The 25,354-nt window shown below is 27.4% G+C and overlaps 1 protein-coding gene across 8 annotated transcripts in view; it reads right to left on the reverse strand.

The window, feature by feature from the left end:
- shi (dynamin-1 shibire) overlaps nucleotides 1-25,354 on the reverse strand; it is a 61,148-nt gene that overhangs the window by 27,558 nt on the left and 8,236 nt on the right. For 5 of the 8 annotated variants that reach the window (XM_065510327.1, XM_065510323.1, XM_065510324.1 and 2 more), the window contains exons 3-11: nucleotides 15,048-15,121; nucleotides 14,223-14,979; nucleotides 14,037-14,153; nucleotides 12,165-12,393; nucleotides 11,781-11,938; nucleotides 11,580-11,686; nucleotides 8,203-8,396; nucleotides 8,023-8,142; nucleotides 3,100-3,111 (exon numbers count right to left, since the gene is read on the reverse strand). In XM_065510327.1, coding sequence (XP_065366399.1) covers nucleotides 3,100-3,111; nucleotides 8,023-8,142; nucleotides 8,203-8,396; nucleotides 11,580-11,686; nucleotides 11,781-11,938; nucleotides 12,165-12,393; nucleotides 14,037-14,153; nucleotides 14,223-14,979; nucleotides 15,048-15,121 — 1,768 coding nt within the window. The remainder of the gene's footprint in view (nucleotides 1-3,099; nucleotides 3,112-8,022; nucleotides 8,143-8,202; nucleotides 8,397-11,579; nucleotides 11,687-11,780; nucleotides 11,939-12,164; nucleotides 12,394-14,036; nucleotides 14,154-14,222; nucleotides 14,980-15,047; nucleotides 15,122-25,354) is intronic. The other 3 variants (XM_065510326.1, XM_065510325.1, XM_065510330.1) reach the window with 1 other exon arrangement.

The following is a 25,354-nucleotide window of genomic DNA, read 5'->3' on the forward strand; positions in this document are numbered from 1 at the left end:
CTAGTTTCTAGCCTAGTCTCTAGTCTAGTCTCTAGTCTAGTCTCTAGTCTTGTCTCTAGTCTAGTCTCTAGTCTAGTCTCTAGTCTAGTCTCTAGTCTAGTCTCTAGTCTAGTCTCTAGTCTAATCCAGTCTCTAGCCAAGTCTCTAGTCCAGTCTCTAGTCTAGTCTCTAGTCCAGTCTCTAGTCTAGTCTCTAGCCAAGTCTCTAGTCAAGTCTCTAGCCTAGTCTCTAGTCTAGTCTCTAGTCTAGTCTCTAGTCTAGTCTCTAGTCTAGTCTCTAGTCTAGTCTCTAGTCTAGTCTCTAGTCTAATCTCTAGTCTCTAGTCTAGTCTCTAGTCTAGTCTCTAGTCTAGTCTCTAGTCTAGTCTCTAGTCTAGTCTCTAGTCTAGTCTCTAGTCTAGTCTCTAGTCTAGTCTCTAGTCTAGTCTCTAGTCTAGTCTCTAGTCTAGTCTCTAGTCTAGTCTCTAGTCTAGTCTCTAGTCTAGTCTCTAGTCTAGTCTCTAGTCTAATCTCTAGTCTCTAGTCTAGTCTCTAGCCTAGTCTCTAGTCTAGTCTCTAGTCTAGTCTCTAGTCTAGTCTCTAGTCTAGTCTCTAGTCTAGTCTCTAGTCTAGTCTCTAGTCTAGTCTCTAGTCTAGTCTCTAGTCTAGTCTCTAGTCTAATCTCTAGTCTAGTCTCTAGTCTAGTCTCTAGTCTAGTCTCTAGTCTAGTCTCTAGTCTAGTCTCTAGTCTAGTTTCTAGTCTAGTCTAAATTAGAGTCTAGTCTAGAGTCTAGTCTAGATTAGAGTCAAGTCTAGATAGAGTCTAGTCTAGATTAGAGTCTAGTCTAGGGTCTAGTCTAGTCTAGATTAGAGTCTAATCTTGATTAAAGTCTAGTCTAGATTAAAGTCTAGATTAGAGTCTAGTCTAGATTAGAGTCTAGTCTAGATTAGAGTCGAGTCTAGATTAGAGTCTAGTCTAGATTATAGTCTAGTCTAGATTAAAGTCTAGTCTAGATTAGAGTCTAGTCTACATTAAAGTCTAGTCTAGATAAGAGTCTAGTCTAGATTAGAGTCTAGTCTAGATTAGAGTCTTGTCTCTAGCCAAGTCTCTAGTCTAGTCTCTAGTCTAGTCTCTTGTCTAGTCTCTAGTCTAGTCTCTAGTCTAGTCTCTAGTCTAGTCTCTAGTCTAGTCTAGATTAAAGTCTAGTCTAGATTAGAGTCTTGTCTCTAGTCTAGTCTCTAGTCTAGTCTCTAGTCTAGTCTCGTCTCTAGTCTAGTCTCCAGTCCAGTCTCTAGTCTAGTCTCTAGTCTAGTCTCTAGTCTAGTCTCTAGTCTAGTCTCTAGTCTAGTCTCTAGTCTAGTCTCTAGTCTAGTCTCCAGTCCAGTCTCTAGTCTAGTCTCAAGTCTAGTCTCAAGTCTAGTCTCTAGTCTAGTCTCTAGTCTAGTCTCTAGTCTAGTCTCCAGTCCAGTCTCTAGTCTAGTCTCTAGTCTAGTCTCTAGTCTAGTCTCCAGTCCAGTCTCTAGTCTAGTCTCTAGTCTAGTCTAGAGTCTAGTCTAGAGTCTAGTCTAGAGTCTAGTCTAGAGTCTAGTCTAGAGTCTAGTCTAGATTAGAGTCTAGTCTAGATTAGAGTCAAGTCTAGATAGAGTCTAGTCTAGAGTCTAGTCTAGATTAGAGTCTAGTCTAGAGTCTAGTCTAGATTAGAGTCTAGTCTAGATTGGAGTCTAGTCTAGATTAGGGTCTAGTCTAGATTAGAGTCTAGTCTAGTCTCTAGTCTAGTATCTAGTCTAGTTTCTAGTCTAGTCTCTAGTCTAGTCTCTAGTCTAGTCTCTAGTCTAGTCTTTAGTCTAGTCTCTACTCTGGTCTCTAGCCTAGTTTCTAGTCTAGTCTCTACTCTGGTCTCTAGTCTAGTCTCTAGTCTAGTTTCTAGTCTGGTCTTTTTTCTATTCAGCTATTCTCTCGTCTATATAGTCAGCCTTTAGTCTAGTCTCTAGTCTAGTCTCTAGTGTAGTCTCTAGTCTAGTCTCCAGTCTAGTCTCTAGTCTAGTCTCTAGTCTAGTCTCTAGTCTAATCTCTAGTCTCTAGTCTAGTCTCTAGTCTAGTCTCTAGTGTAGTCTCTAGTCTAGTCTCTAGTCTAGTCTCCAGTCTAGTCTCCAGTCTAGTCTCTAGTCTAGTCTCTAGTCTAGTCTCTAGTCTCCAGTCTAGTCTTTTTTCTATTCAGCTATTGCCTCGTCTATATAGTCAGCCTTTAGTCTAGTCTTTGATATAGCCTTTGGTTTAGTCTCTTTACAGCAAAGTTTATCATACAAAAGTTCTCCTTTTAAACCTTATTTTTTTCCCAAGAAAATATTAGTGTTTATATACAAAAGTTATAGTTATTTAACAACATGTAATTTTTAAACAAAAAAATCAGTATTCAATTTTTGCATTTATATTTTTTGATGTAACACAATCATTTTCAAATACAATACATTAGAAAAAAAATAAACAAATTGTAGCAAATATACATTAAAGAATTAGTTAGTTTTTCCATAAAATATCTAAAATGAGAGCCAAATTATGTTGGTAAGGAAAATATGTAATAAAACAAATAAAAACCACCTTCAATTAATAAAAAAAAACATAAAACGAAATTGAAAATATAAAATAAAAGCAAATGCTTGTTGGTTGTTAGTTTTTTGTTTTAGCAATAAACTGGATAACACAAAAGAAAAAAACAAACTTAAACTTAGTAAAAGAAACCCACATACTTTCTTCTGTTTGGCATTTAGTTATATTGGTTTTGTAATTTTTGATTATACGATTTTTGGTTTTTCAATTTTTTTTTTTTTTTTTTTTTTTTTTTTTTTTTTGTGACACAAAAACCAGTTATGAAATAAAAAGAAATAAAAAATAAATATTAAAAAATATTGTTGGAAACATAATAATAATGGTGATGTGATTAAAAGGTTCAAGAAATTAAAATACAACTAAAAAATATTTTGAAACCGTAACCAATTTATTTTTAAAATTAAAACGAAAACGAAAACCATTAATTTTCTTTTTCAATTTTTTTAGGTTATTATTTAGGTAAATCGACTATGAAAATGTTAAATGATTTGAGAAATAACAAATTAAACAAACCTCTTGTCCTTCCTGCATTGTTGTTTACATAATTATGATGTTGATTTAGTTAAATTGTTTTAATTTAAGACACACAATCAATTAAAGGGGAAAAAAATACATAAAGTTTTTTTTAGGTTATAATTTTTATATTAAAGATGTTTAAAAATTCTAGTTAAAAGTGTATTTTTTAGGATCGAATAATATTAAACACATTATGGAGTGTTATTAAAGTAAGTAAGTAAGGTAATGGATGAAAAGGGTATTTTTTAGTGAAATTTTCAAATTTACTCAAAACAAATTTCTACACAAAAATATTGATAAAAGTGCTAGAAAAATACAATTTTTTTAAAGTTTAAAAAAAAGACTTTTTTGAAAAGTACCCAACTGTTTAACAAATTTCTTAAAATTATTTAAAAAAAAAATTATTTATTTTCCAAAATTAATTCCTGTAAAATAATGCCATTTTTAAAAAAGTACCAAAAAAGTACTTTTTAAAAAATCATAATATTTCCTGTTTCACTACATAAAAACATCAAATATCATCAAAATTGTTAAAAAATTACAAATTTTAAAAAGTACCAAAAAAGTACTTTTTTGAAAATTAACAAAAACTACATAAATCCCTTTAAAATTCGATTTTTTTTTCAAAGAAAATATAGAAAAACGATATGCAAAAAATTAAATTTAACTTCCACAATTAATTCCTGTAAAATAATGTCATTTTTAAAAAAGTACCAAAAAAAGTACTTTTTTGAAAATTAACAAAAACTACATAAATCCCTTTAAAATTAGATTTTTTCAAATAAAATACAGAAAAACTATATGCTAAAAATTAAATTTAACTTCCACAATTAATTCCTGGAAAATAATGTGATTTTTTAAAAAAGTACCAAAAAAGTACTTTTTAAAAAATCATAATATTTCTCTGTTTCACTACCTAAAACATCAAAAATCTACAAAATTGCTAGAAAATTACAAATTTTAAAAAGTACCAAATAAAGTACTTTTTTGAAAATTAACAAAAACTACACAAATCCCCTAAAAAAGGTACCAAAAAAGTACTTTTTTTAAAAAAATCATAATATTTCTTTGTTTCACCGCATAAAACATCAAAAATCATCAAAATTTTTAGAAAATTAAAAATTTTAAAAAGTACCAAAAAAGTACTTTTTTGAAAATACCTTTAAAATTACATAATTTCTAATAAAATACCTAAAAACCTTAAAATTTTAATTATTACATTTTTAACGCTTAAAAATTTGACTAATTCTAGGGAAAAATAAAAAAAGTATCAAAAAAGTACTTTTTTGTATATGTACCTATTTCTGGCACAAATCAACCCAAAATTTTAATAATTTTTGGCCTAGAAAATTAATATTTAACTTGCAAATCCAATTCCCTTAAAAATTAGCTAGAAATAATAACATTTTGAAAAAGTACCAAAAAAAAGTACTTTTTTGAAAACCATAAATTTTCAATATTTTCCACTTAAAATTATCAAAAATTCTTTATTAGCTAAAAATTAACAATTTTAAAAAAGTACCAAAAAAGTACTTTTTCGAAATCTCTAAATTTTTAATATTTTCCACTTAAATACAACATATTTGCTAGAAAATTACAAAATTTAACAAAATCCCACTCCCCTTTAATGCTCTTTCGAGATTCCCTAAAGAAAATGTTTAATATTTCACTACAAAAGTCAAGTAGGTTTTACTTCTGAAACTTTTGAAATTAGAATTCTATTATTTTCAATCTTCAAAATTTATGTTTTTTCTAGAAATTTATATGAATTTCGAGCCTAAATAAAAATGAATTTCTTTTAATTATTATGAATAATTATATATCTGATTTGAATATCTCTTTGAAAAATAATTTGAAATGAAATTTGTAAACCGAAACTCAAAATGGACAATATCACAAAATTAAATGGGAAAATAAAGACAATCAAAAGATAAAAAAAGGAAAAGACAATGAAGCAAATGATGTTTGTGACTGACAACATTAACGATTTGTACAGGGAGTGACAATATAATGGAAACATTTTAATTGATATTTTTAAATAAAAAAATTGAAGTTCAAATTATATTGTTACTCACTGCACTTTTACAAGGCATTAATATTATTATATATAATACGAGTATTTGTACTAAAGCAATTTAACACTAATAAATATATTTGGTATAGACCATGAGAGGGAGATAAATGTTTAGATACCTGATTACAAGCTATTGAGCAATAGAATTCTATAGTTTGAAACAAATTTTGAATGTTTTTTGTATCAAGTTTTTAAAAATATTCTTAAATAAAAATTAAAATTTTCAAAATATTTTTTTAAAATTTTCAAATTCACAACTTTAAATTTTATTAAAAAATTTTTAAATGAAAATTAAAATTTTCAAAATATTTTTTTTAATTATTCAAATTTTCAAAATATTTATTTTTATAATTTTATTAAAAAAATTTTAAATAAAAATTTCACAATATTTTTTTTAATTACATATTCAAATTTTCATTATATTTTTTTAAAATTTTCAAATTTAATTTTTCTCAAATTTACAACTTTTATTAAAATATTTTGAATGTTTTTTGTATCAAGTTTTTAAAAATATTCAAATATTTCCTTTGATATGTTTAAAATCTTAGCAAAATGGTAATTTTCAAAAATATTCACATTTTAAATTAGTTTCTATCATAAAGAAACTAATTTTTTTTTTAAATATTCAAATGTAATTTATCTCAAATTTTATTAAAAAATTTTTAAATAAAAATTAAAATTTTCAAAATATTTTTTTTAATTATTCAAATTTTCAAAATATTTTCTTAAAATTTTCAAATTTAATTTTTGTCATATTTAAAAATTTAATTTTTCTCAAATTTTCAACTTTAAATTTTATTAAAAAATTTTTAAATAAAAATTAAAATTTTCAAAATATTTTTTTTAATTATTCAAATTTTCAAAATATTTTCTTAAAATTTTCAAATTTAATTTTTCTCAAATTTTCAACATTAAATTTTATTTAAAATTTTTTAAATAAAAATTAAAATTTTTTTTAATTATTCAAATTTTCAAAAAAAAATTTTAAAATTTTAAAATTTAATTTTTATCAAAATTACAACTTTAAATTTTATTAAAAAATTTTTAAATGAAAATTAAAATATTCAAAATATTTTTTTTAATTATTAAAATTTTCAAAATATATTTTTAAAATTTACAACTTTTATTAAAAAAAAATTAAATAAAAATTAAAAATTTCAAAATTACAACTTTAAATTTTATTAAAAAAATTTTAAATAAAAATTAAAATTTTCTAAATAGTTTCTTTTTTAAATTATAATTTTCAAAATAATTTTTTAAAAATTTTTAAATTTAATTTTTCTCAAATTTACAACTTTAAATTTTATTAAAAAAATTTTAAATAAAAATTTAAATTTTCAAAAAACTTTGTTAAATTATTCAAATTTTCAAAATATTTTTTTAAAATTTTCAAATTTAATTTTTCTCAAATTTTCAACTTTAAATTTTATTTAAAAATTTTTAAATAAAAATTAAAATTTTCAAAATATTTTTTTTAATTATTCAAATTTTCAAAATATTTTTTTAAAATTTTCAAATTTTATTTTTCACAAATTTTCAACTTTAAATTTTATTAAGAAAATTTTAAATAAAAATTAAAATTTTCAAAATATTTTTTTATTTCAAATTTTCAAAATATTTTTTTAAAATTTTTCTCAAATGTACAACTTTTATTAAAAAATGTTTAAATAAAAATTAAAATTTTCAAAATATTTTTTTTAATTATTCAAATTTTAAATTAAATTTTTTTAAATTTAATTTTTCTCAATTTTTCAACATTAAATTTTATTAAAAAATTTTTAAAAAAAATTCTCAAAATATTTTTTTTAATTATTCAAATTTTCAAAATATTTTTATAGAATTTTCAAATTTAATTTTTCTCAAATTTTCAACTTTCAATTTTTAAATAAAAATTAAAATTTTCAAAATATTTTGTTTAATTATTTAATTTTTTTAAAGTTTTCAAATTTAATTTTTCTCAAATTTTCAACTTTAAATTTTTAAATAAAAATTTAAATTTTCAAAATAATTTTTTTAAATTATTCAAATTTGCAAAATATTTTTTTCACATTTTAAATTAGTTTCTAAAATAAAGAAAATACTTTTTTTTAAATTTTTCTCAAATTGAATACATAATTTGAAAAAAAATTAAATTTTGAAAATTTATTTTTTTTTTTTTTTAAAAAAAATATTTTGAAAATTTTAATTTTTTTTTTAAAAAAAATATTTTGAAAATTTGAATTCAAAAAAATATTTTGAAAATTTTAATTTTTATTTAAAATTTTAATAAAATTTTTATTTAAAATTTTAATAAAAATTAAAATATTCAAAATATTTTTTTGAATTATTCAAATTTTCAAAATATTTTTTTTTAAAAAAAAATTAAAATTTTCAAAATATTTTTTTAAAAAAAAATTTAAAAATTTAATTTTTTTTCAAATTATGTATTCAATTTTCAAAATAATTTTTTTTTTAATAAAAATTTTCAACATTTACCAAGTATTTTTTAATTATTCAAGAAGTTTAAAATTTTATTTGTTAAGTTTTGAAAAGTTTTCCAATTTTTTTTAATTTATTCAAAACTTGAAATAAAAAAAATATTAATTATTCCAAAATTTTAAAAAAATTTTTAATTAAAAAAAAATATATTTTAAAATTTTTTCAAATATAAATTTTTTCCAATCAAAAAAAATTTCGAAATAAAAATTTGAATTTTATCAAATTTTTTTTTTTTAATTTTAAAAAAAATTCTAAAAAATTACTAATTTTTAACTCAATAGCTTGTAGTTACCATAATGACTTTTAAAACATTTTAAATATTTAAAAATTAGATAAATTAAGCAGAAAACAAATAAGAAAAACATTACCTCATCGCCATTTTCCTGAGTTTCTGATTTTTCGGGATAGACACCAGCACGTAAGAACGAAGCCTTCCAGGATTCAACATCCTCAACAGTTTCACACGACAATTCAAGTTGTTTGTAGTCCTTAAATTCAAAAAATATTAAAATAAATTTCAATATTTTAAACAAAAGAAATATAAATACCTTGTAAACATTACGACCATCGGGACTGAATAAAGCAAATGTAACACGTCTTGACATGGACATGAAACCCTGTTCGATGTCTCGCAATTTAAGACCATCTAATGGCAACATGAATTTCTTTTCTTTTTCATCTTCATCCTTATACCAGGAAATACTTTCCGAGGTCAACACAAACCAATAAGGACGAGAACCACCTATTTAGATTTTTTTAAATTATTTTTAATTTTAAACAAACAAAAAAAAAAACAGAAATAAAAAAACACAAATTAGCTAAAAACTGGTAAAAACTTGTTGGTATTAAAAAAATTCGTGTTTTTCAAACTATTTTTACTATTTCTGTTGAAATTTTTTTCTTGGCAAATTCTTCTTAGTTAAATAGTAAACATAGTTTATAAACATTTGTGTTATAGTTTTTATATATAAATAATTTTGATAATTATTTTATAAACTAATGAATGGATGAGGAGTATAATTTAATGACAATGAAACTAATCAAACAAAAACCTAATAAGCAAATACTGAGTATTGAGAAAATTAATGCTGTTTTAAAAGAAAGAAAATCTCATCTCAAAATTAAAAAATATCGATAACTTTTATATAGAAAAGAAGAAATTTAAATTTTGTAATATTTTAGCCAATAAGCAGATTTTTAAAAATGGAAAATTTTGAAAATTTAGGGTTTTTTTAAAAAAGTACGTTTTTTTGGTACTTTTTTAAAAATTTGGTTATTTCCTGCTATTTTTAGGGGAATTAGTTAGGAAGTTAGATTTAAATTTAAAAATGATGAAAACTTTTTTGAAACTAACCACTTTTTGTTACATTTTTACAAAAATGGCAGATTTTTAAAAAAAGTACTTTTTTGGTACTTTTTAAAATTTAATATTTTCTAGCTAATTAGCATTTTTTGAAGACTTTAGAAGAAAATTGTGAAAATTTTGGGGTTTTTAAAAAAGTACTTTTTTGGTACTTTTTTAAAATTTGGTTATTTCCTGCTATTTTTAGGGGAATTAGTTAGGAAGTTAGATTTAAATTTAAAAATTAATAAAACTTTGTTGAAATTTACCACTTTTTTGTGTATTTGTGCAACAAATGGCAGATATTTAAAAAAAAAAATACTTTTTTGGTACTTTTTAAAGTTTGTTATTCTTTAGTCAATTTTTCTATAAAAATTCAAAGTTATCGACAACTTTTCTACGGAAAACAAATGATATAGATACATTTTGTATAGAAAACAAAAGTTATCGATAAATTTTCTAGAGAAAACTAAAGTTATCGATATCTAACCTATGGAATATCAAAGTTATCGATAACTTCTCTATGGAAAATCAAATTTATCGATAACTTTTATATGGAAAACAAAAGTTATCGATAACTACTCTATGGAAAATCAAAGTTATCGATAAATTTTCTATGAAAAACTAAAGTTATCGATAACTTTTCTATAAAATAAAAAAATTATCGACAACTTTTCTATAAAATACTAAAGTTATCGATCCTTTTCTATAGAAATTAAATTATCGATAACGTTTCTATAGAAATTCAAAGTTATCGATAATTTTCCTACAAAAAAATTAAGTTATCGATAAATTTTCGATGAGAAAACAAGTTATCGATAACTTTTCTACAGAAAACTAAAGTTTTCGATAACTTTTTAAAGTTGTTCAATTGAAAACAAAAGTTATCGATAACTTTTCAATAAAAATTCAAAGCAATCGATAACTTTTCTATGAAAAACTGAAGTTATCGATAACTTTTCTATAGAAATTCAAAGTTATCGATAACTTTTCTGTTGTAAACAAAAGATATCGATAACTTTTCTATAGAAATTCAAAGTTATCGATAACTTTTCCATGGAAAACAAAAGATATCGTTAAAATCGATTACTTTTCTATGGAAAACAAAAGTTATCGATAACTTTTCTGTTGTAAACAAAAGATATCGATAACTTTTCTATAACAATTAAAAGTTATCGATAAATATTCAATGGAAAACAAATGTTATCGATAACTTTTCTATAGAAAACAAAAGTTATCGATATCTATCCTATGGAATATCAAAGTTATCGATAACTTCTCTATGGAAAATCAAATTTATCGATAACTTTTATATGAAACACAAAAGTTATCGATAACTACTCTATGGAAAATCAAAGTTATCGATAACTTTTCTATGAAAAACTAAAGTTATCGATAAATTTTCTATAAAATACTAAAGATATCGATAAGTTTTCTATAAAATACAAAAACTATCGACAGCTTTTCTATAAAATACCAAAGTTATCGATCCTTTTCTATAGAAATTAAGTTATCGAAAATGTTTCTATAGAAATTCAAAGTTATCGATAACGTTTCTATAGAAATTCAAAAGTTATCGATAATTTTCCTACAAAAAAATTAAGTTATCGATAAATTTTCGATGAGAAAACAAGTTATCGATAACTTTTCTAGAGAAAACTAAAGTTTTCGATAACTTTTTAAAGTTTTTCTATTGAAAACAAAAGTTATCGATAACTTTTCAATAAAAATTCAAAGCTATCGATAACTTTTCTATGAAAAGCTGAAGTTATCGATAACTTTTTTATAGAAATTCCAAGTTATCAATAAATTTTCCATGGAAAACAAAAGATATCGTTGAAATGTCTATAGTATTCTCTATATTTTTCTAACATTTTACTAAATTTCGAAATTTTCGAAAGTAATTTCGAAATTTTCGAAATTGCTTCAATTAACATAAAACTTAAAATAAAAGCATCTGCAAATTAAAATTAAATTAAAAAAACAGCATACATTTTCTCAAACTATATTCTGCACAAATAAAATGTTTTTTTTTTAGAGGAGGGGCGGGGGGACACAATAGTTAAACACAGTTTAAAAGGCATGCGTTTTTAAAAAACAAAATTATATTAAAAAAAAAAACAAACGAATGCAATGCAATGAAAAACACACAAATTTGGAAAAGAAAAAAAGTTAATTTTAAACGTACAAACAAATGAAAATCAAATTATAAACAAAAAGAAAATAAATTAGAAGAGCGCAATTCAATACGAACCAATAGCGCGAGGTAATAAAAACATCAAAGCTACAAAAAGAAAAAAATGAATAAAAAACGAAAAATTTTGAAAAACAATACAACACGAATAAAAGGAAACAAAATGAAGAAAACTAAAATTTAAAACTAACATGAAAGAAATTGAAGAAACTAACAAACTACATGCAGTTAATTTAACAAAATGATAAAACAAATTCTTTATAAATGATGCTGAGAGACTGACTACTTTTCAAAATCACTAAATAAACTCTATTTCATAATAATAATGATTGTAATAACATTGAACATGTGTTTATAGTTAATTGATATAGTAAATGTATAATACAAACCTTTCATGATGCCTAAGTTTTGTATAACCATGTGACCCTTGCGGATCACCTGGTTACCCAGTTGACGTGTACCAGTTTTATTCGAATTTTCAGATTTATTCTGAGCACTAAATACAAACAAAGATAAAAGAGAAATAGAGAAAGAACAAATTAAATTCTTGTTGAGTTTACAATTATAAACCTCATCTGAAAAACCCTTACTTAGCAAAACCAATGAAATCTTCATGATTGGTATTCATATAGGCCAATTCAAAATCAATAAGTAATAAAATTTGTTCTTTGCACCGTTGTTCCTGTTGTCTTATGTGCGTGGTAATAATACGTTCTGTTTCTTCACGTAAACGTGGATAACGAGACATCTTTTTTGTTTGTTTGTTTTATTTTGAGTGTAAAATTGTGTTGTAAACCAAAAAAAAAACATAGTAGAGAAAAATAGGAAAAAAAAATAAATCTGTATAAGTTTCAAGCAATACAAAAACTAGCATACAATAATAATAACGAAAAAACTATAATAATAAATAGCTAGAGATAGCTTTAAAAAAAATGAGAGAAGAGAAGAAAATAGAAGGAAATCTGAGTACTTACTTTATCGGTGCATAAACGTACAACTGCGGACAATTCCTGTACGACTAGATCGACACATTTGATGACAGGCTCTTTCAATTGTGCAATTTGACGTTTGACAATGGCCTCGAAAGCCATGTCGGGCGTAAAGAGACCCACACGAATACCGTGAATATTACGAATGGCAAATGAGATTTCGCGACGCAACTCTTTTTCGTCGCAGGCCATTTTCACAATTTCAAAACGTAAGCTGAAAGAGACATGTTATCACATATAATTAAACAATTGCAAGACTTAAACAAATTACGCAAAACCAAAAAAATTTAAAATTTTTTTCAAAAATAAAAATTTCCCTTTAAGGGAAATTTTGAAAATATTTCCAAAATTTTTATGCTACATCAAAATATATACTAAAAATCCAAAAAATTTTTAAATATCTTCAAAAAAAAAATTTCCCTTCTAGGGAAATTTTTCAAATCAGGGAAATTTTGAAAAAAATCACAAAATTTTTATGCTAGATCAAAATATATTCTAAAAATCAAAAAAATTTCAAAATATCATCAAAAATAAAAATTTCCCTTCAAGGGAAATTTTTTCTAATCAGGGAAATTTTGAAAAAAATCCCAAAATTTTTATGCTAGATCAAAATATATTCTAAAAATCCAAAAAAAATTAAAAAATTTCTTTGAAAATAAAAATTTCCCTTGAAGGGAAATTTTTTCTAACCAGGGAAATTTTGAAAAAATTCCCAAAATTTGTATTTTAGATCAATATATATTTAAAAAATCCAAAAAATTTCAAAATATCTTTAAAAATAAAAATTTCCCTTTAAGGGAAATTTTTTCTAAGCAGGGAAATTTTGAAAATATTTCCAAAATTTGTATGCTAGATCAAAATATATTCTAAAAATCCAAAAAAATTTTAAAATATCTTAAAAAATAAAAATTTCCCTTCAAGGGAAATTTTTTCTAACAAGAGAAATTTTAAAAAAATTTCCAAAATTTTTATGTTAAATCAAAATATATTCTAAAAATCCAAAAAATTTCAAAATATCTTTAAAAAGCCAAAAAATTTAAAAATATTTTCAAAAATAAAAATTTCCCTTGAGGGGAAATTTTTTCTAACCAGGGAAATTTTGAAAAAAATCCCAAAATTTGTATCTTAGATCAATATATATTTAAAAAATCCAAAAAATTTCAAAATATCTTCAAAAATAAAAATTTCCCTTTAAGGGAAATTTTTTCTAACCAGGGAAATTTTGAAAAAAATACCAAATTTTTTATGTTAGATCAAAATATATTCTAAAAATCCAAAAAATTTAAGAATTTTTTTGAAAATAAAAATTTCCCTTTAAGGGAAATTTTTTTCCAAGCAGGGAAATTTTGAAAATATTTCCAAAATTTGTATCTTAGATCAATATATATTTAAAAAATCCAAAAAATTTCAAAATATCTTCAAAAATAAAAATTTCCCTTTAAGGGAAATTTTTTCTAACCAGGGAAATTTTGAAAATATTTCCAAAATTTGTATCTTTGATCAAAATATATTCTAAAAATCAAAAAAATTTTCAAAATATCTTTAAAAATAAAAATTTCCCTTTAAGGGAAATTTTTTTCAACCAGGGAAATTTTGAAAATTTTTCCAAAATTTGTATCTTAGATCAATATATATTTAAAAAATTTAAATAATTTAAAAATATCTTTAAAAATAAAAATTTCCCTTTAAGGGAAATTTTTTCTAACCAGGGAAATTTTGAAAATATTTCCAAAATTTTTATGCCAGATCAAAATATATTCTAAAAATCCAAAAAAAATTTAAAATATCTTAAAAAATAAAAATTTCCCTACAACGGAATTCATTTCCAATCAGGGAAATTTTGAAATTTTCACTTACCGTTCATGGAAAATACGATTTATTTTAGCACCACCCGACAACTCATTGGTATTGACCAAAGCGGAGCCCGAACCCTCAATAGTACGCTCAAAATCTGACTGCAATTGCTGGATCATTCTGCAAAACAATTTTTATTTTTAAACAACATTTCTTTAACAAATTAAAAATCTCTTTTTTTCAACCCACTGCAACATAGCCTTTGTTTTCAAACTGGTATCGCCCGGCTGGAAATGTTTAAATTCGGCCACATCCTTTTCCAAAGCCAACATTTGTTTCTGCAATTTATCGCGCAAAGCGGGCAATGTATCGCGTATGTGATTGGTCAGCTGTTGATTTAAGACGCGCTGCAAATAGGGTGTGCCCAAACGATCGGCAATATGCCGGTAAGATGGATGACTTAGGAAGAATCTACGTTCGGCCGCCAAGGCAGCATGAATATCCTTGCGTCCCTCGATATCCTTTTGGGAACGATTCACTACACCAATGTAGCCACGACGCAGCGGTAATAGTTTATTTTCCAAAATATCACGGGCATCTGTACCCTCGTCCATCAAATCCAATTTGGTGATCACACCAATCGTACGTATACCCTGGGGATCAACGTCTTTGGCCAGTTTCAAAGCATCTGAATTGGCTAAATCTGTGTTGGCAGGTGTTACGGCCAAGATTAAACATGTCTCTTTGCGTATAAACTGCAAGATCATTTGGCGAATCTGCTGTTCAATATCCTGCGGCTGATCACCAATGGCCACCTTGGTCAGACCGGGCAAATCGATGAGAGTCAAGTTGAGTACATGGGGCGAGTAGACACGCAAATTTATGGGAATATTGGAAATACCCTTATTGCTGCCGGTGACACGATCTGTTTCATCTTCAATCTCTTTGCGTATTTCATCGAAACTGGTGAATTTTTTACCCTTACAATGCAAGAATTCGCCATGTTCTAAAAGGGAAGAGGAGAGTTGAAATTCAAATAAAAATAAAGTCGAATAATTGATGTATTGAACTTACCAGTTACACCGTTGATCAGTTGCAAGATCAATGGACGTCTGGTAACAATACCCGAACCACGAGGTAAGAAATCTCTGCAAAAATAACAAAATTAATTAGTAATTTCTTAGCTAAAGGAATAAAGGAATAAAGGACTTTATAACCAGGACTTAATCAATGTTTCAATGGGGTAAAAAAGGGGGTGAAAATTCCAATATGACGTACTTTTAGGCACGATCGGTTTTTGAATGAAGAAATTATTAATAAATCACTTTGTTTAACATAATTTGCTAAACCTTTTTGTCAACATAAAGCTATTTTAAGACTTTCCTCATAGATATGATAAGAAAAATACACAAATAATTGAAATTCCTTTGTTTTAAACATAAAAACAAGAGAATTTTATATAGAAAATGCTGCCTACAATTAAGCATAGAACTTCCTCTACAATGTTTTCGATATGATTTCCACTATTTACATTAAATATTAGTGTTTGAAGAGCTGCAAAAAGATGCTGGCTATAAATATATATAATCATATGTTGTTATCTTTTATTAAAAATATAAAATTTAAAACAAAGAAATATGAAAACTTCTAATGTGAATAGAAACATATAATTTTGTAACTTCTTTAAAACAAAACCAATAAATAATGTTTGTATTGTTTTTTTTTGTTTATATCTAGGCTAAAATATCAGTCAATTATGATTATAGACTTGTTTAAAGATAAGATAATTTATAAACGTAATGCAAGTAAATACCAAATTTAGTAATTTTCTTTGCTGGCGTGTTGTCATTATTGTAGAGTTTAAATAAATAGAGTGACAAATATTATTTGTTACACCCAAATCCCAATGAAATGAATATAAAACATTTCCAGAAAATCAAATTGCCAGAAAAGGAGTTGCTAAACTTTTTAAGTGTAAATTTCCATAAGGTATTGTTAGCAGCTAGCTAGTTATCATTATGAATAATGCAACATTTTATTAAGAATTCAAAGCATTTAAATGGGAACTATTGGAGTGGCTTTAAAATTTATTTCCAAAATACATCATAGAATCAAAAGCTAGAGTATAAATAGAACAAGGTTTGTGTATTCATTTGTACTTTAGTTCTAGTTCAGAATCTTGTTCAGGTTCAGGTTCGAGTCCAGGTTCTAGTTCAGCTTCTACTTCAGGTTCTACTTGAGGTTCTAGTTCTAGTTCAAGTTCTACTTCAGGTTCTACTTGAGGTTCTACTTCAGGTTCTACTTGAGGTTCTAGTTCTACTTCAGGTTCTACTTCAGGTTCTTGTTCTAGTTTAGATTCTAGTTCAGGTTCTAGTTCAGGTTCTACTCCAGCATCTACTTCAGGTTCTAGTTTCCGGTTCTACTTGAGGTTCAAGTTCAGGTTCTGCTTGAGGTTCAACTTGAGGTTCTATTTCAGGTTCTAGTTCAGGTTCTACTTGAGGTTCTAGTTCAGGTTCTACTTTAGGTTCTAGTTCAGGTTCTACTTGAGGTTCTAGTTCAGGTTCTAGTTCAGGTTCTATTTCAGGTTCTACTTGAGGTTCTGTTTCAGGTTCTAGTTCAGGTTCTACTTGAGGTTCTACTTGAGGTTCTAGTTCAGGTTCTACTTCAGGTTCTACTTGAGGTTCTAGTTCAGGTTCTACTTTAGGTTCTAGTTCAGGATCTACTTGAGGTTCTATTTCAGGTTCTAGTTCAGGTTCTATTTCAGGTTCTACTTGAGGTTCTGTTTCAGGTTCTAGTTCAGGTTCTACTTGAGGTTCTACTTGAGGTTCTAGTTCAGGTTCTACTTCAGGTTCTACTTGAGGTTCTAGTTCAGGTTCTAGTTCAGGTTCTACTTGAGGTTCTAGTTCAGGTTCTACTTGAGGTTCTAGTTCAGGTTCTACTTCAGGTTCTACTTGAGGTTCTAGTTCAGGTTCTACTTGAGGTTCTAGTTCAGGTTCTACTTCAGGTTCTACTTGAGGTTCTAGTTCAGGTTCTAGTTCAGGTTCTACTTCAGGTTCTACTTGAGGTTCTAGTTCAGGTTCTACTTTAGGTTCTAGTTCAGGTTCTACTTGAGGTTCTAGTTCAGGTTCTAGTTCAGGTTCTATTTCAGGTTCTACTTGAGGTTCTGTTTCAGGTTCTAGTTCAGGTTCTACTTCAGGTTCTACTTGAGGTTCTAGTTCAGGTTCTACTTCAGGTTCTACTTGAGGTTCTAGTTCAGGTTCTACTTGAGGTTCTAGTTCAGGTTCTACTTCAGGTTCTACTTGAGGTTCTAGTTCAGGTTCTAGTTCAGGTTCTACTTCAGGTTCTACTTGAGGTTCTAGTTCAGGTTCTACTTTAGGTTCTAGTTCAGGATCTACTTGAGGTTCTGTTTCAGGTTCTAGTTCAGGTTCTACTTCAGGTTCTACTTGAGGTTCTAGTTCAGGTTCTACTTGAGGTTCTAGTTCAGGTTCTAGTTCAGGTTCTATTTCAGGTTCTACTTGAGGTTCTGTTTCAGGTTCTAGTTCAGGTTCTACTTCAGGTTCTACTTGAGGTTCTAGTTCAGGTTCTACTTCAGGTTCTACTTGAGGTTCTAGTTCAGGTTCTACTTGAGGTTCTAGTTCAGGTTCTACTTCAGGTTCTACTTGAGGTTCTAGTTCAGGTTCTAGTTCAGGTTCTACTTCAGGTTCTACTTGAGGTTCTAGTTCAGGTTCTACTTTAGGTTCTAGTTCAGGATCTACTTGAGGTTCTGTTTCAGGTTCTAGTTCAGGTTCTACTTCAGGTTCTACTTGAGGTTCTAGTTCAGGTTCTACTTGAGGTTCTAGTTCAGGTTCTAGTTCAGGTTCTATTTCAGGTTCTACTTGAGGTTCTGTTTCAGGTTCTAGTTCAGGTTCTACTTCAGGTTCTACTTGAGGTTCTAGTTCAGGTTCTACTTTAGGTTCTAGTTCAGGATCTACTTGAGGTTCTATTTCAGGTTCTAGTTCAGGTTCTATTTCAGGTTCTACTTGAGGTTCTGTTTCAGGTTCTAGTTCAGGTTCTACTTGAGGTTCTACTTGAGGTTCTAGTTCAGGTTCTACTTCAGGTTCTACTTGAGGTTCTAGTTCAGGTTCTAGTTCAGGTTCTACTTGAGGTTCTAGTTCAGGTTCTACTTGAGGTTCTAGTTCAGGTTCTACTTCAGGTTCTACTTGAGGTTCTACTTGAGGTTCTATTTCAGGTTCTAGTTCAGGTTCTACTTCAGGTTCTACTTGAGGTTCTAGTTTAGGTTCTAGTTTAGGTTCTACTTCAGGTTCTAATTCAGGTTCTGCTTGAGGTTCTACTTGAGATTCAACTTGAGGTTCTATTTCAGGTTCTACTTCAGGTTCTACTTCAGGTTCTACTTCAGGTTCTAATTCAGGTTCTACTTGAGGTTCTACTTCAAGTTCTAGTTCAGGTTCTACTCCAGCATCTACTTCAGGTTCAACTTGAGGTTCTAGTTTAGGTTCTAGTTCAGGTTCTACTTCAGGTTCTACTTCAGGTTCTAATTCAGGTTCTAATTCAGGTTCTACTTGAGGTTCTAGTTCAGGTTCTAATTCAGGTTCTGCTTGAGGTTCTACTTGAGGTTCTAATTCAGGTTCTACTCCAGCATCTACTTCAGGTTCTAGTTCAGGTTCTACTTGAGGTTCTACTTGAGATTCAACTTGAGGTTCTATTTCAGGTTCTAGTTCAGGTTCTACTTCAGGTTCAACTTGAGGTTCTAGTTTAGGTTCTAGTTCAGGTTATACTTCAGGTTCTAATTCAGGTTCTACTTGAGGTTCTACTTCAAGTTCTAGTTCAGGTTCTACTCCAGCATCTACTTCAGGTTCAACTTGAGGTTCTAGTTTAGGTTCTAGTTCAGGTTCTACTTCAGGTTCTACTTCAGGTTCTAATTCAGGTTCTAATTCAGGTTCTACTTGAGGTTCTAGTTCAGGTTCTAATTCAGGTTCTGCTTGAGGTTCTACTTGAGGTTCTAATTCAGGTTCTACTCCAGCATCTACTTCAGGTTCTAGTTCAGGTTCTACTTGAGGTTCTACTTGAGATTCAACTTGAGGTTCTATTTCAGGTTCTAGTTCAGGTTCTACTTCAGGTTCAACTTGAGGTTCTAGTTTAGGTTCTAGTTCAGGTTATACTTCAGGTTCTAATTCAGGTTCTACTTGAGGTTCTACTTCAAGTTCTAGTTCAGGTTCTACTCCAGCATCTACTTCGGGTTCAACTTGAGGTTCTAGTTTAGGTTCTAGTTCAGGTTCTACTTCAGGTTCTATTTCAGGTTCTAATTCAGGTTCTACTTGAGGTTCTACTTCAAGTTCTAGTTCAGGTTCTACTCCAGCATCTACTTCAGGTTCAACTTGAGGTTCTAGTTTAGGTTCTAGTTCAGGTTCTACTTCAGGTTCTACTTCAGGTTCTAATTCAGGTTCTACTTGAGGTTCTACTTCAAGTTCTAGTTCAGGTTCTACTCCAGCATCTACTTCAGGATCTAGTTCAGGTTCTACTTCAGGTTCTTGTTCTGGTTCTAATTCAGGTTCTACTTCAGGTTCTACTTGAGGTTCTAGTTCAGGTTCTAATTCAGGTTCTACTCCAGCATCTTCTTCAGGTTCAACTTGAGGTTCTAGTTTAGGTTCTACTTCAGGTTCTACTTGAGGTTCTACTTGAGGTTCTAATTCAGGTTCTGCTTGAAGTTCTACTTGAGGTTCTAATTCAGGTTCTACTCCAGCATCTACTTCAGGTTCTAGTTCAGGATCTACTTGAGGTTCTACTTGAGGTTCAACTTGAGGTTCTAGTTCAGATATTTCAGGTTCTAGTTCAGGTTCTAGTTCAAGTTCTTGTTCAAGTTCTAGTTCAGGTTCTACTTCAGGTTCTTGTACTGGTTCTAGTTTAAATTCTAGTTCAGGTTCCAGTTCAGGTTCTACTTCAGGTTCTAGTTCAGGGTCTACTTCGAGTTATATTTCATTTTCTAATTCATTTTCTACTTCAGGTTCTACTTAAGGTTCTAGTTCAGGTTCTAGTTCTGTTCTAGTTCTGTTCTAGTTCTGTTCTAGTTCTGTTCTAGTTCTGTTCTAGTTCTGTTCTAGTTCTGTTCTAGTTCTGTTCTAGTTCTGTTCTAGTTCTGTTCTAGTTCTGTTCTAGTTCTGTTCTAGTTCTGTTCTAGTTCTGTTCTAGTTCTGTTCTAGTTCTGTTCTAGTTCTGTTCTAGTTCTGTTCTAGTTCTGTTCTAGTTCTGTTCTAGTTCTGTTCTAGTTCTGTTCTAGTTCTGTTCTAGTTCTGTTCTAGTTCTGTTCTAGTTCTGTTCTAGTTCTGTTCTAGTTCTGTTCTAGTTCTGTTCTAGTTCTGTTCTAGTTCTGTTCTAGTTCTGTTCTAGTTCTGTTCTAGTTCTGTTCTAGTTCTGTTCTAGTTCTGTTCTAGTTCTGTTCTAGTTCTGTTCTAGTTCTGTTCTAGTTCTGTTCTAGTTCTGTTCTAGTTCTGTTCTAGTTCTGTTCTAGTTCTAGTTCTAGTTCTGTTCCATTAATGTTTCATATTGATCGTTTTTGTTTTCAAATATTCCTATTAAACATTTTTTTTCATTAAATTGTTTCCAATTGATGTGCAATTTATTAAAGATGACTTAAATGTGTCTAAAGTTTGTCATTATGTCTTTATTGAACGGCTGGGTGACGTTTTCATATTTGTTGCTTTTGCTTAATAATTTTAATTAAATGTTAATTTAAGTAATTTCTACTTATTGTTGAAATTTATACACGCAATATTGTTGTTATTTTACAACATCCCATCACATCACATAGTAGATATTTGTATAATATTTCAATTGCAATATATAAAAAGCGTATTTATTATTGTATTTGTAGATAGATGATGTTTTTGCAAACATTTTTAATGATTCAACTATTTTGCGGTTGGATTCTTTGGTTTTTATTAATAAAATATCTATTTAAAAATATATGTTGTATGTGGGGCATTATTGGTTAAAGTATTAACATGATTTAGAAAAAGATGGATTTAAAATTTAGAAAATTGTAACGATAATTTTTATTTTTTAAAGAATTTATATTTATTTTCTTTATCATCTATAAACGTGACCAGTTTTCTTTATTGAATACTATTCAATGAACTCTCCAGCCTTTTTTTTTGTTAAAAAAAATACAAACTGACTACATTTATCTAAAAACAAACATGACTTACTCTATCTACTGGCTGAGTCAGTACGATTTGCCAGTAATAATACATGATTAATTTAATAATTTATTAAAAAAAAACCTCAGACTTTAGTAAATTTGTATTTTACAGCAAAGAATCATTAATGAAGGCACTGGCCATTTACTCATATTATGCAATAATGTTTTACAAAAAGAAAATTTCATACTCCAAATTACCCAACACACTCCAAAAAGCAATGACCCCTAAAAGCAAACAAACAAAAAACTGCATTGCCATGAAAACGAAATGAAGAAAACAACGAAAATGATTTTGTTAAAAGAAAATTGTGCAAAAAAAAAACTAGACTCAATGAAGTTTTCCTTATTTAATTACAATAATGAAAAGTGTTATACTAAACTAAACTCAATTTACAGGAGAGTAAAGGAGAGAGAGCGAGAGAAGCATTGTTTTATTTTTGCAATAACAAATTTATACAGTTAATGATTTTCCATGGTTGGAGAGCGAATTTTGGTGCGAATGGCAGGCTGGCTGGCAGGCACACAAAAATGTTAATGACCCAGTTTCTTTTTTTGAATTTTGCTAACAAATTCAGTTAAAAGCAAAAATTAATTACATAATTAACAATTGTTTTAATTCAAAAAAATGTAATGAAAACTTTATAATACGATTAGAATTGTTAAATGAAAAGAAATCTCAGTTGGAATTTGATGATCGCTTGTTATTCATATACACTTTTGTCAAATGTCAGCAAGACAAAAGCAGCAGGTTGTCGTTAATACTAAATGTTTGTAGTACTTAAATCTAATGAAATTATTAGATTTAAATCTTTAAATCTTCTTTTTAGTTTGATGATCTGAAATTTTATTTAAACAAAGTTTCTCATTTTAACATGAACACTAGATTATTTGTTATTTTCTGTGTAATTTGTAATGTATACAATTATTTGTGATTGATATTTGTCATGCTATCGCTAATTTTTAATTATAAACAGGGCTTTTTACAAAAATAATAGTGTTTCTATGTTTGTACAAATATGAAACTAAATTTGACAAACATTTTAAGCTTGTATTTCTGTAAAAATCGTGAACAGAACTAGAACAGAACTAGAACAGAATTAGAACAGAACTAGAACAGAACTAGAACAGAACTAGAACAGAACTAGAACAGAACTAGAACAGAACAGAACTAGAACAGAACTAGAACAGAACTAGAACAGAACTAGAACAGAACTAGAACAGAACTAGAACAGAACTAGAACAGAACTAGAACAGAACTAGAACAGAACTAGAACAGAACTAGAACAGAACTAGAACAGAACTAGAACAGAACTAGAACAGAACTAGAACAGAACTAGAACAGAACTAGAACAGAACTAGAACAGAACTAGAACAGAACTAGAACAGAACTAGAACAGAACTAGAACAGAACTAGAACAGAACTAGAACAGAACTAGAACAGAACTAGAACAGAACTAGAACCTGAAGTAGAACCTCAAAACTAGAAGTAAACGTAACCCAGGCGTTCAATAATGACTGAATCGCTTTCAACATGCTAGAGATGGTTTGTGCATTTTAGAAGTAGTGGTGATTTTGACACCGAAAACAAAGATCGCCCAGGCCAGCCAAAAAAGATTAACGACCAAGAATTGAAGGCATTACTCCATTAAGATTGTTGTCAAACTCATCAAGAGCTTGAAAAACCATTGCAAGCTTCTCAGTTTGCAATTTCAAAATGTTTGCAAGCAGCAGAATTCATCCAAAAGCATAGAAATTGGTTATCATACGAATCAATGCTGAGAGACCTTGAAAGACAATTTTGTTATGTCGATAACTTCTGTTTTCTATAGAAATGTTATTGGTAACTTTGAATATTTAAATAAAGGCAATCGATAACTTTGAATTTGTATAGAAAAGTTATCGATAACTATAGTTTTTTCATAGAAAAGTTATCGATAACTTTTATATTCTACAGAAAAGTTATCGATAATTTTGGATTTCTATAGAAATGTTATCGATAACTTTGGATTTTATAAAATACTAATCGATTACTTTAGTTTTTAAAAGAAAATATATCGATAACTTTGATTTGCCATAGAAAAGTTTTCGATAACTTCGAATTTCTGTAGAAAAGTTATCGATAACTTTGAATTTCTATGGAAATGTTATCGATAACTTTTAATTTTTATAGAAAAGTTATCGATAACTTTTATATTCTACAGAAAAGTTATCGATAACTTTGGGTTTCTATAGAAATGATATCGATAACTTTAGTTTTTGAATGAAAATATATCGATAACTTTGGGTTTCTATGGAAATGTTATCGATAACTTTGAATTTTATAAAAAACTTATCGATTACTTTAGTTTTTAAAAGAAAATATATCGATAACTTTGGCTTGCCATAGAAAAATTGTCGATAAATTAACTCATCTATGGAAAATTTATCGATAACTTTTGTTTTCTATAGAATGTTACCGATAACTTTTATTCTCCATAGAAAAGTTTTCGATAACTTTGAATTTCTATAGAAAAGTTATCGATAACTTTGAATTTCTATAGAAAAGTTATCGATAACTTTGAATTTCTATAGAAAAGTTATCGATAACTTTTGTTCTCCATAGAAAAGCTTTCGATAACTTCGAATTTCTGTAGAAAAGTTATCGATAACTTTGAATTTCTATAGAAAAGTTATCGATAACTTTGAATTTCTATAGAAAAGTTATCGATAACTTTGAATTTCTATAGAAAAGTTATCGATAACTTTGAATTTCTATAGAAAAGTTATCGATAACTTTGAATTTCTATAGAAAAGTTATCGATAACTTTGAATTTCTATAGAAAAGTTATCGATAACTTTGAATTTCTATAGAAAAGTTATCGATAACTTTGAATTTCTATAGAAAAGTTATCGATAACTTTGAATTTCTATAGAAAAGTTATCGATAACTTTAGTTTTCCATATAAAATTTATCGATAACTTTGAATTTCTAGAGAAAAGTTATCGATAACTTTTGTTCTCCATAGAAAAGTTATCGATAACTTTTGTTCACCATAGAAAAGTTATCGATAACTTTGAATTTCTATAGAAAAGTTATCGATTACTTTAGTTTTTAAAAGAAAATATATCGATAACTTTGGCTTGCCATAGAAAAATTGTCGATAAATTAACTCATCTATGGAAAATTTATCGATAACTTTTGTTTTCTATAGAATGTTACCGATAACTTTTATTCTCCATAGAAAAGTTTTCGATAACTTTGAATTTCTATAGAAAAGTTATCGATAACTTTTGTTCTCCATAGAAAAGTTATCGATAACCTTTGTCTCCATAGAAAAGTTATCGATAACTTTGAATTTCTATAGAAAATTTATCGATAACTTTAGTTTTCCATATAAAAGTTATCGATAACTTTTATATTCTACAGAAAAGTTATCGATAACTTTAGGTTTCTATAGAAATGATATCGATAACTTTAATTTTCGAAAGAAAATATATCGATAACTTTTGTTTCCTATAGAAAAGTTATCGATAACATTTGTTTTCTGTAAAAAAAAAGTTATAGATAATGTGTTTCCATATACATATTTTCTCTGGAAATGAAAAATAATCGATAAATTCTGTCTGGAAAATTAAAGATATCGATAACTTTTCAAAAAAATAATTGCTTTTTATAGGAAATTTTTCAATAATTTGAGATTTCTCTAGGAAATTTATTGATATCTTAGCATATTAGAAAAATATTTTTCAATATTGTAAAAAAAACAACATTTTAAAGTTATCTACAAATTTTTTAAAGAAAAAAAATTTTCTATTGAAATTTAAAAATTTTACTAAGTTTTGTAAAGAAAATTAAAAATTTAGATTTCAAATAAATTAATCTATAGAAAGTTGTATTAAAATCCTAAGAAAGTAATTAACCAGATATCTTAAAGTTTTTATTGCAATTTTATTGCTCTTCATCTTAACTAACTTAACTGTAATCTCTCTCTTTCCCTTCAAACAAAAACTCTCAAAAGTAATAAAGGAAAATGTCAAAAGTGCAAGACATTTGCAAAACAAATTTTAATTTCTGTACAAATTTGAATAAAAACCAAAAAGTAACATGAAAATATAATACAAATGTCTAAGGTCTATGGAAGTAAACTTAATTACAAGCCAGTAACAAAAAAAAAAAGAAGCAAACTTTCAAACTGACAACTTTGAC

The sequence above is a fragment of the Calliphora vicina genome, chromosome 4, assembly GCF_958450345.1.
Source record: "Calliphora vicina chromosome 4, idCalVici1.1, whole genome shotgun sequence".
Classification (NCBI taxonomy): Eukaryota; Metazoa; Arthropoda; class Insecta; order Diptera; family Calliphoridae; genus Calliphora; species Calliphora vicina.